Source organism: Saccopteryx bilineata, chromosome 6, assembly GCF_036850765.1.
Source record: "Saccopteryx bilineata isolate mSacBil1 chromosome 6, mSacBil1_pri_phased_curated, whole genome shotgun sequence".
NCBI lineage: Eukaryota > Metazoa > Chordata > Mammalia > Chiroptera > Emballonuridae > Saccopteryx > Saccopteryx bilineata.
In genome coordinates, this window is record NC_089495.1 from 134,551,833 (window position 1) to 134,563,889 (window position 12,057).

A 12,057-nucleotide genomic window follows, 5' to 3' on the forward strand; every position below is an offset into this window, starting at 1 on the left:
TGCAGAACTCTCAGGCCCCCAATGTCACCCAGACCGGAGCCACCATCAGAGCAGTGCCCTGCGGAGCCTGGAACAGTGTCGGCCTGGTCCCACCCCTGGGCTCTGCAGGTGCAGGGAGCTTACGGGCGGGGCCCCTCGCCTTCTGCCAGGGAGGCTCCCTGCCGGTCCCATATTGCCGCAGAGACGGTTGACTTGGCGTGTGAGCCCTACAATGACTGAGTTCATTCTTGGGGAATGAGAGATGTTAACCACAAAAGACCAATAGCTACGTCTGCCTGAAGGCTCTGTTTAGGACTCGGCTCAACAACACGTGTTTTCCCCTTTCTGAGCGAAGTCACCAAACCACCTCTGTTGTGAGGCAGACGGGCTGGCCCTGAGTTAGGGTGGAGGTCCGTGAGCCATCCACGGCTGCTGACCTCACCCAGGGGTTTCCCCGACTGCCGCCCCATTCCTAGTCAGGAAGGAAAACGGGCACATGTGGCGCTCCTTGGAACCGTTTTTTCTTGGTAACACAAAAGGATTGCAGTTTTGTAAGAAAATACATCTTTAATTAAAACCATAGGTAGCAGGAAAGAGCGGTATAAGTCTCTGAATCAAAGGATCTTTTTTTTTTTAATGTTTGTAAAGTGTGGCAAAACAAACATGGACGCTCCGTTAGCCTGGAGCGTCCGGTGCTGTGTCCAGTGTCACGGCTGCGAGACTGGGCTCCCCGCAGACGCTCCGGGCCATGGCAGGGACAGAACCACCATGTTTGGTCACCCCTGTGCCCTGCTCTCTGCCCCACACGCCTGCGTCTGTTTCCACAACCCTCATCAGTGCCCTCAGTTCAGGGATATTTTGATTTGCGGATGTAAATACAAGTTTCAGAGAAGAGTGAGGACATGGGAATAAGATTAGCATCAGATGAACAAAAGAATTTTTTTTTTCACTTTTTTTCTTTTTGTATTTTTCTGAAGCTGGAAACGGGGAGGCAGTCAGACAGACTCCCGCATGTGCCTGACCGGGATCCACCTGGCATGCCCACCAGAGGGTGATGCTCTGCCCATCTGGGGTGTTGCTCTGTTGTGACCAGAGCCATTCTAGCACCTGAGGCAGAGGCCACAGAGCCATCCCCAGCGCCCGGGCCATCTTTGCTCCAATGGAGCCTTGGCTGCGGGAGGGGAAGAGAGAGACAGAGAGGAAGGAGAGGGGGAGGGGTGGAGAAGCAGATGAGTGCTTCTCCTATGTGCCCTGGCCGGGAATCGAACCCGGGACTTACACACGCCAGGCTGACGCTCTACCACTGAGCCAACCGGCCAGGGCCGGAACAAAAGGATTTGATGCTTCACTCAGAGAGAAAATCACGTTTCCAACAAGGAGCCCGCGGTCCCAGAGTGGTGGGGGAGGGCTCGCCTGACCGTCACCATGAACCTCAGAGCAGACACCAGCCTGGCTGGCAGCTGGGGGATGTGCAGGAGGGGGCCCGGCTGGTCCCTGTCCCTGGAGTCAGAGTGGCTCAGACAGTTCTCCTCACACAGGCACCATCCCTGCCTGCTGCTGGGAAGGCGCAGTGACTCAAACCCATAGTCTCAAAATGGAGTCGCCTTCTCCCAGGCCTCCTCCCTGTCCGCACCTGTGACCCTGAGAGGCAGGTGGTGTCCCTGTTCTGTCGTGACCTCATCCTGTCGCACTGTCCCCCCTCTGTCACCCTGTCCTGCAGGGCTCACTTGCACATGTTGGAGGTGACGCTGCCATCCCCTCACTCCTGGGCTCCCCCACAGCTACCACGCTGGAGGGTCTCAGAGGCATCTGTGTGTGTCACTCGCGTGCTGGTGCTAGGGACAGGGCAGCTGTGTGATCTGAATGCAGCATGTGCCGTGGAAGTGGCCTCCCCAGGCTCTGCTGTGTGCTGAGTGTCTGCATCCCACGCAGCCTCGCAGTGTCTGCATCCCTGTTTATGTGCGGGATGCTCACACCCACACCAGACGTGTCACGGAGATGGGAAGTGAGTGGATGTGTCCACTCTCCCTGCATCTCTCAGACTTGATTTTCAGGCGGAATAGTCCGTGCTCGTTTCCAAGGTGAAACCCGTGGCGGTGATGTGGCGCGGGCTCCGGCTAAGGAAGTCAGGCCGTCCGTGCCAGTTTGCTCCAGGGAGGACGGGGGCTGCCCAGCGGCTCTGGGGTTTCTGCTTTATTGTTGGTGTTGACTTAACAAAAAATGGGGGTGGATGCCCCACCACAGGCAGGGCACCCTCACTGGGGAGGCAGCATGGGTGCCCCACCCTCAACACAGGCTTGTACTTAGAAAGAGATGCTTTCAGTGTCTTAAGTCAGCCATCTATTCAGCTTTGGAGGGCTGCCTGGGCTGCGGTGTTGGCATTTCCCACACCCATGCATACCTATGTATACCCATGCACACACACTGACACACATGCTCTGTTCTCACATGCATACACACATCCACAGCCCCATGCACACCTGCAGGCACATTTACCTGCATGTGCTCACGTTCACCACACACACACATACACACACATACACACACGTGCACACACTGACACACTCACATGTGCAATCGCATGTGCATATGCCAACACGTGCACACACATGTAAGCCTTCCCTGTTGCTGCAGACAAGGGACAAAATGTGACGTCGTTGACTTTCTCTTAACACTTTGCCACTTTTGCAACTTTGCAGCTGACCAGACAGGGATGCTGTTCATAGGGGACGCTGTTCTGCAGGTCGGTAGCTCAGACTTTAGCCCTGACTTGGTCGCATGTTTGTTTCGCACTCACAGTTGTCAACCATTATCCTCAACACTCTTCCCTTGTCATCTGTTCAGGTTAACGGCATTCATGTGGCAAATGCAACCCACGAGGAAGTGGTAAGTGTGTTCCTTTATCTACCTTATGTTCTGTTTTATCAGATGTTATCTTATTCCCGTTTTCTCTCTGAAGTTATACCTCACCGAGTGTATCCGTAGACACAGAGTTTTAGAGTTGGGAAGACAAGTTCAGAAGATGCTGCGAGTCATGTTCCAAAGGGACCTCCATGCCAGGTGCACCGTGTTGCGTGCCGGGAGCACGTCTAGAATGTTACCTAGTGCGTCCTCACAGCCCCTGCAAAGGCAAATACCACCAAGTCTGTCTCCACAATGGGAGGAGTGAAATTCAGGGATAAGGCCACCCGGGCTGGCTTGAGGGTCCCCATCCATGCCAACAGCAGCCTCTGTTGGGTTTCCACACGCCACCACCCTCTTGCCATGCTCGTCTGGCCCTGGGGGATGTTTCACCTGTGGTGGCTGCCGGGGATGCTGGCATGTCCACATGAGGTCAGTTCCCTCCATGGAAGGGACTTTGCCCCATATGGGTTCAGGCTCCACCGTACAAGGAAGAGTGAGGTAAGCTTTCAGCCTGCAGCTTTAGTTCCACAGTGTGTCCTTGCGATGTGGCCGCGTGCAAGACACGTGTGAGGAAGGGCCACGGGCACACAGTTGGGCATGGTGCCTCAGATGCAGCAGACCACAGGTGGTGATGAGGCCGAGACTTGTGAGAGGGAGGGCAAAGGGAGGTCAGGTGGAGCTGTCCACGGGCTGTGGCCAGCACAGAGGTGTCCACGAGAAAGGGGCAGGACAGGGCTGAGCTGGAAGGTACTCCTGGCTGTCAAACTTCACATGGAGTTCTATTGTGTCCGAGCCAGGGTAGTCACGCCCTGTTTGAGTTTAACACTCGCTGTGGAGGGGCAGGTGTCGAACCCTCACCGTGATTCTCATCCATCAGCGTTGTCTGTCTAGTCTCAGGTCAGGGCCAGTGACCCACCCTACCAAAGAGTCGCTCTGTCTGCATGACGTTGACTTCCCAGGAAGCCAGCACTCAGTCCTCAGTGGTCACTCAGAGAGCTGACTGTGACTGCCCAGCCTCCATCCCTCCCTCAGGGTATATCGACTGACTGCTCCTGCCTGGGCCCCGAGAAAAGACTTACAAATGAGAGAAAATTGCTTTTTGGTCTCAAGGGACTTAAGAGTTCTAGGCTCATGTTCAAATGATGACAGCTTTAATTTTTCTCAATTTTTCAGACTTCTGTTTGCCTTTGAACTTAACGTTGTGTTAGCTGTCCAGTTTCTGCTGGAGTTTTGTCTCTTAACGTGAGAAAACACATAATTTGAGGAGAGACCGTGTGCAATGTAATGGCTTTCCTCCCAGCCCTGGGGGAATCATTGCGGTCATCTAGGGTGCGCACTTGGAGTAAACGACCTGTAATCCTTATAAATGGAGCTACTCTAATATTTGACTGGTACAAATATACTTTTTGAACCAAATGATCAAATTGTACATCTACATTGCTACGTAACACAAAAAACATGATTGGAGCACTGTTAACAAGACATGTAATCTTAGTTTTTCAGTTTCATAAAGTTCACAAAAATATTAAATTTGTAAGAGAGCCCATCAATCACATAGTTTTACACACTCATTTTTCAAAGTCTATTCTAGATTCAATTCATTCCAAAAGAAAAATGCCGATTCTGTTCAGCACGAGAGTCCACAAAAATTAATCCTAATCATTCTACATAGTGACTCCTGCTTTGAAAAAGTTTTACTACTTGAAACATGTAACGTCTGTTTTTTTGGGGTTTTTTTTTTAAGTGAGAAACGGGGGGGGGGGAGGCAGTCAGACTCCCACATGCCCCTGACCAGGATCCACCCGTCATGCCCTCCAAGGGGCGATGCTTGGCCCATCTGGGGCGTTGCTCCATTGCAACCAGAGGCATTCTAGCGCCTGAGGCGGAGGCCATGGAGCCATCCTTGGTGCCCGGGCCAACTTTGCTCCAATGGAGCCTTGGCTGCGGGAGGGGAAGAGAGAGACAGAGAGTAAGGAGAGGGGGAAGGGTGGAGATGGGCAGTTCTGTGTGCCCTGGCTGGGAATTGAACCTGGGACTTCCACACGCTGGGCTGATGCTCTACCACTGAGCCAACTGGTAGGTCCTGTAACATCTGTTTTTATCCACATGGATGTATGATGTCTTGGCAGCCATGGAGGAGAATGAGCTGTCCGTGAGTTTATAGGATAGGTTTGGGGACATGTTGCCATTCAGAGAAAAAAGAAACTTGATCGCTGGGAAGTCACTCTGTCTGACTTCTCTGTGCAGAGGGAAATGATACCTGGTGGGGTCCCTGTCCCCTCCCCCATGGTCTGTGAAGCCCCTCCACTCCCTGCAGGGAGAACTCACAGAGCGCCCACAAACTCCTTTATCGTGAGCAGACAGGAGACCTTAGCAGCCCTTCCTCTTGTCACGAGAGCATTTGTGCTTTGATGAAGAAACAGGCAGATGTAACTGGATCACGTAGCAGATGGAGGTCGATAGAGAAGTGGACGGATAAGTCAATAGATTATAGGTAGGTAGATGATTGATCTGAGTAAGTGACACCAAAGAGCTGTTCGTCAGTTGGGAAAGTATTTGGAGAGGTGGCTCTCCACTCCGATGCATATGAGTTGCCTGGCCCCACCAAGGTTTGCTAGATGCCTTTGGTCTGCAGTGCCCTCCCTGAGTCGCAGAGCCCTGAAGAAGAAGGCCCCAGATTGTAGGAATAGAAAGTGAACTCCAGTGAAGTCCTGGTGTGGTCTGTGGGCAAGCTGTGTGTGACCAGTGGGCACCATGCAGGCCTGCACTCAACTCTTCCACCAGGACCTGATCATGCCGTCCCATACCCTTGCTCCCTACTGGTCGTGGAGATGCATATGCCTGCCTGTGCAGTTTGGTGGGACAGATGACACTCAAGTCTTGTTGTTTCGTGTTGTGGCTTTTTGGCCCATGGTAAGGCACTCACACACTATCAGGCCCAGTAAGTAGTCTAGAGCCTTTTCAAGAAGAGAGCGTATATGTGGGGTTGTTGTACATGTGTGTTTCATGCATGTGTGGTTATGTGTTTAGTGTGTGCATGCACACATATGTGGGTTTATTGTGCATGTGTGTTTTGTGTGTATGTGTGTGCATGCTCCAGAGTCACAGGATTAGTGCTCTGTGATCTTCAGTCCAGGTCTCTGGTAATGTGAAAAAAAAGAGTGGTCAGCATCCCAGAGCAGCGAGGCTCTGAGTGACCTCTGTGTCACACAGAGCCTTACTGGATCAAGCATCTTCCCGTTATCGGGTTAGAGTGTGGCGTGCCCTGATGCTGCTGTTGCAAATATCCTCACACTCTGCAGCTAGGCCCGGGGAGGGGGTCCAGTGGCCCTCTGGTAGGCCTGTGTCAGACTTTTTCACAGGCTGTTGTTAAAGAGCAGGACGTCAGATGATGTGGTGAGTTGGTGACGTTACTGTAGGACTGAATCAATAAGCAAACCCAGTTGTGACAACCTGGACTGGCCTCATGTTTTTCCCGAAGGCCCTTTCACTCACTCAGACTTCTGCTTCATTCTCTGACACTGATTTATGCCCTTGAATTTTAGTTCATTGGATAAATTCCCAATTCCCCTCAAGATGCTTCCTTATCAGAAAGTCCTCCAGGGCTCTGGCCCATTGGCTCAGTGGTAGAGTGTCAGCCAAGGGCATGGAAGTCCCGGGTTCGATCCCCAGTCAGGGCCCGTAGGAGAGGCACCCATCTGCTTCTTCACCCCTCCCCCTCCCCTTTCTCTCCTCCCCTCTTGCATCATGTCTCAAACGGTTCAAGCAAATTGGCCCTGGGCGCTGAGGATGGCTCCATGACCTCTGCCTTGGGTGCTAAAATAGCTTGGTTGCTGAGCAATGGAGCAGCGGTCCCAGATGGACAGAGCATCACCCAAGAGGGGGCTTGCTGGGTAGATGTTGGTCAGGGCGCATGCGGGTGACTATCTGTCTGCTTCTCCTCCTTTCACCCTCTCACTTAATAAAAAAGAAAGAAAGAAAGGCCTTCAGGAGTAAGAGACCCAACATCCCAACAAAGTTGGAGCATCTCAGCCTGAGTCTCTTGCTAATTCTAGGGCAGGGGTTCTCAACCTGTGGGTCCCACAGGTTGAGAACCGCTGTTCTAGGGTGTGTTTGGACAGAAAGGGACAAAAATTTTTTTTTTGTATTTTTCTGAAGCTGGAAACTGGGAGAGACAGTCAGACTCCCGCATGCGCCCGACCGGGATCCACCCAGCACGCCCACCAGGGGCGACGCTCTGCCCACCAGGGGGCGATGCTCTGCCGCAACCAGAGCCACTGTAGCGCCTGGGGCAGAGGCCAAGGAGCCATCCCCAGTGCCCGGGCCATCTTTGCTCCAATGGAGCCTTGGCTGCGGGAGGGGAAGAGAGAGACAGAGAGGAAGGGGGGGGTGGAGAAGCAAATGGGCGCTTCTCCTATGTGCCCTGGCTGGGAATCGAACCCTGGTCCCCCGCACGCCAGGCCGACGCTCTACCGCTGAGCCAACCGACCAGGACCGAAAGGGACAAAATTTTTAAATAGTAACACAGTGTTTTCCTACATGGCTGGGATTTCAAGCACAAAGGTCATCAAACAGTTGACAGACAGTATTTCTTAGGGTTACATAACACACACACAGTTACACACACAGTTACACATATATACAGCAACCCACATGCATGCACACACATGACACACATGTAGAACCCACATAAATGGGCATACATGCACATTACACACATATACATTAACCTCCATGACATCCTTGACAATTCACAGATTGCACACAGCAAGGAAATCTGAGATGCTCTAACTCAAAAAAGCGGGCGCTCACACAAATCTTAAGTGGTATTCATAGCCGCGAGGCACAAACCCAGAGTGGCTCAGATACAATCGCACTGTGTGAAAGTGATTATTAACTTCACAGCGTTCTAAACAAGTTCCTACTAATAGCCATCCCTTGCATTTTGAGAATGTGAAATTTTCAGAGATGCTTGGAGATAACACAGCCCTGATTGTGATCTTGCAGGAAGTGCATCAATTAGCTGAAAATTTCTCAGGTTTTACTAATACATCAAAAGGAACTAAAATAGTCATCACATTTTAAATAAACTGGTCGTCTGAATTTTCTTTGGCTCTTTTATCTGTGTTTAAGTATACTGCTCACAAAAACTAGGGAATATTTCAAAATGAATATGAAGCGTTGAAATATCCACTAATTTTTGTGAGCAGTATACATAGAATAATATTAGCTACTCAGGAAACAATTTTAGGTTCACGTGCCATTTCAAGTGTGACCTCCATGATAATCCAATCAGGGAGAGCAGAGAAAATTTGATACCCAAACTTTTGGGACTGAAAACATTTTTAAAAATGGAAACTAAGGAAAGAGCTTGGTGATTCTCTGGTGGGTCCAGTTCTGCAGTTCAGACATGTGGATTTTGAGGCAAATCATGGCCAGATGAGTGATCCATGTTCCTCAACAAAGTGCGAAGGCTGAGGTGGCGTGTGAGCTCTGCACACGTCCATGCAGCATGTCAGCGCCCAGTGAAGCACAGCCCTCAGCCAGCAGCACAAAGGACACACTTGTGTGTCTCCGGTGGGTGTGTCTCCTCTGTGAGGTCCTCCCTGCTTGCAGTCAGAGAAGAGAGACTGAAATGGACACAGTGCAGGGCTGGCTGCTCAGTGCTCCTTCGAGGTGCATCCCCGAGTCTGGGCGCACACGGAGCAGGGCCGTGCTTTCGTGGTCCCAGTGTCAGCCTAGTTGCAGTGCCTCGGAGGGAGCGTCAGCCCTGACTTCCTGAGAAACGGATAAGGTGTGTGGGGCTTGGGGTTTTGTTCTTGTACCTGGTCCTTTTGTGATGACAAAGAAGCGTTTTTTTCTTGCCAACAGGTGCATCTTTTGAGAAATGCTGGTGATGAAGTGACTATCACGGTGGAGTTTCTCAGGGAAGCGCCATCATTTCTGAAGCTGCCACTGGGTAAGGGTGATGTGCTTGGGCACACCCAAGCTTCCTCCTGCACACATTCCAATGTACATGACTTGTTCCTTCCTGAGCGCACGGTCAGAGAAAGACACAAATAGTGGCCCTGGGCGGTTGGCTCAGTGATAGAGCATCAGCCCAGTGTGTGGAAGTCCCAAGTCCTGGTCAGGGCACACAGGAGAAGCACCCATCTGCTTCTCTATCCCTCCCCCTCCTCTTCTCTCTCTCTCTCTCTCTCTCTCTCTCTCTCTCTCTCTCTCTCTTCCCTTCCTGCAGCCATGGCTTGATTGGTTCAAGCACATTGGCCCAGGCACTGAGGATAGCTCTCTTCGACCCTCCGCTTCAGGTGCTAAAAATAGCTCGGTTGCCAGTACCCCTAGATGGGCAGAGCATCAGCCCCAAAAGAGGGTTGCAGGCTGGATCCAGGTCAGGGCGCATGCAGGAGTCTGTCTATCCCCCCTCCACTCACTTGGAAAAGAAGAAGACGAAGAAAAAAAAGACAGATAGGCCCCGTGTTACATGCTCCTGAGGTGTCTGCACTTACTGCATCAACAGACTTCTCAAAAGAATGTGTCGTCAGTCTGCATTGCTGCTGATTAACATTTTCTTCTTTGAGTCAGCTCCTGTGTATGCTCACCACTCAGATACACAGGCTCATGTTTAGAACAAAGTCTGTGTTTAAGATACCTCTTGCCTAGAGAAACAATTTAGGAAGAACACTGTAGAAATTCATTCTGAGGGGCCTCCCCTACCTCAGCCGGACACAGGCCCAGCGAGCAGGGGAGGTCTCGCAGAGCGGTGGCAGCCGCGACAGTCAATCCCTTGCTGTGGCCGTTGTGACTGTAAAATGCATCGTCATCCTCACACCATGGACTCTGGCAGTGTAGCCCGGGGCCCCATCCGCACTGTCCTTGCCAGCCAGAGGGCTTTTCATGGATCAGACTCCCCAGGAGCTGAAGTTGAGCTGGTGACTCTGTAGTGTCTGCCGAGCTGTGAGGCTGAGACACCTTCAGGTTCCTGGGCGGGGGGCTGTGTGATTGGGGTGCAGGCTCTGGTGTCTGACTTCATGAGGCATCAGCACAGAAGCAGGTCACCCCGGGGAGCCGCCCAGGCCTGTGCTCTAGACGGAGAGAATCTGGGGTGACGTTGTGGGACAGCACAGTGAGCTCCTTGCCGGACCCTCACCCTCCATGTGAACACCATGAGCTTGTCTTGATTCTGTCGAGCTGCTTACAAGCTCTGGCTGTTCGTTGGCTGTTTGAAGGGAAATTGGGTCGACTGAGCACCTGCTGTGCCTGAACCGCCCCGGGGGGAGGGAGGCTTTGAGTGGATGCCTGGAACTGCTGACCCGTGAAGTTGATGGGTCTGAGCACCTTTTTCCAAAGGAGAAAACATTCTCATTGGTGGTGACAGGAATTAGCAGCAGAGGGCAGAGGGCTGTATTTTGAAGCAGTGAACACAGGCCCGTGGGCCAGGCTTGGACTCTGCTCTGGTGACCATGACAACGTGACTGACGCCCACAGCGTGTCCGTGCCTAAAGGCACTGCCTTCCTCTGCTGCCAGAGGGCCCAGCAGGCTGGTGACGGCAGCGGGCTCTGAGGTCTGCTGAAAAGGGGCAGTCCCTGCAGCTCCCCTCCGTCCCCTAAAGCAGTGGTTTCAAGCCGCCGGTCCAGGGACTGCTCCGCCAGAAATTTCCTGCTAGTCCACGAAAGAGTTAACCACCCTGATGCTGTATGAGGGTTAATGACAGTGTCCGTAATCACCCGGACTGGCGGGTAAAAACCATTGCCCAACCGCTGATGTAGGAACTCTCCCCGGAAGCACCCAATTTTGTCATTTGTCAGGAAAGCGAGAAATCTGGACTTGCCTGTCCTATCTGGTTCCTGTCAAATGAATCAGAGCCGTGGGTGAGAGAGCCCGTTCCGCCCGCCCTGCCCCGGGCACCTCTGCCTCATGGGGTTTAGAGCCCATAACCATTTCCAGCGGGGCTCCCGGGCCTTCGCGGTCCGGGTGATGGCTCTCCCTTCCTCCTCCTGCACTTGGTCCCTCGATTGAGGCAAGGTGACCCCCTGACAGAGCATCTGGGGCTTAGTTTGCAACAGCATATCTGTTTTGTTGCAGGGTCCCCGGGAACACCCAGCCGCCGCAGCAGCGGGGCCTCCTCGCCCCTCTTTGACAGTGGCCTGCACCTCAACGGGAACTCCAGCCACACAGTAAGCCGCCTCTTCCTACACTTAACTTAAGGGACGTTGGCTCGCTGCTGACATGCTCAGGGTGAGGTCAGAAAGCCTCTCACTGCCTCACGCCACCCGGTGACCATGTCCAAGGACACACTGAACAAAGGGGTTCGGGAAGCTGTTCGCTGGCTTTTATTCCCGGGCAGGGCCCCTTGTGAGCGAGCGTTGTGTGGGAACTCAGGGAGCCCGGCCTCTGACTTACCGGGAAGGACAGACAGACAGACAGATGGCAAGAATAACAGCAGATCATTTTCAGACGCATAAGAAAGGGACTCTTCTGGGGGTTGTTTCTGAATTTAATAGAAAGCCTTGAAGAAATGCAAATGTCCTCTCTTTGCAAGGAGTTTTCACCATGTCCCTAATCTGCCCCCTGGGAGGCCCCAGGCAGCACTCTCTCAGGCTCAGTGTCCCCCTAGTGGGCAGCAGCGCAGAACGAGAGCCCAGTGAGCACTTTGAAAAACATTCTCTTGGAGATCAGCACCATCACCAGGGCCAGCTGTCCGACCTTCAGGTGGAGCCCGGAGAGAAAGATGTTTGTGTGATACATGGTTAAAATATTGTACACTTGCACATTTTACCTTTTAATAGCGTTCTGCATACATCAGAGCTATATTTAGTATCTCCGTGAGTTATGAAACAAAGTAATAAAACACGTGCCCATGAACCCTCAACTCAGTTCAGTAATGAGAATGTTATAGCTGATGCGCTATCTGCCCATCACTCCAGTGTCCCGCACTCCCGGCCCCCCCCCCCCCCCGAGTGCCCGGGAGGAAAAGGAAACAGTGTCCTGACTCTGGTATTTCTCATCTCCTTGATAAGAAGTAGCTTTATCCATATGGTATATATCGCTAAAATATGCCATTTCATTTTATTTTGAGCTTTATGGAAAATTTTGTCATAGCCTCTGGAATTTACTTTTTTTTATTTATTTATTTATTTATTTATTTATTATTATTTTTTTTTTACAGAGACAGA

General features: G+C 52.1%; 1 protein-coding gene across 2 annotated transcripts in view; it reads left to right on the forward strand.

Annotated features, from left to right (window-relative positions):
* SNTG2 (syntrophin gamma 2) overlaps window positions 1-12,057 on the forward strand; it is a 229,955-nt gene that overhangs the window by 140,222 nt on the left and 77,676 nt on the right. For both annotated transcript variants that reach the window (XM_066237602.1, XM_066237603.1), the window contains 4 exons: window positions 2,679-2,722; window positions 2,824-2,865; window positions 8,755-8,842; window positions 10,967-11,058. In XM_066237602.1, the coding sequence (XP_066093699.1) occupies window positions 2,679-2,722; window positions 2,824-2,865; window positions 8,755-8,842; window positions 10,967-11,058 (266 nt within the window). The remainder of the gene's footprint in view (window positions 1-2,678; window positions 2,723-2,823; window positions 2,866-8,754; window positions 8,843-10,966; window positions 11,059-12,057) is intronic.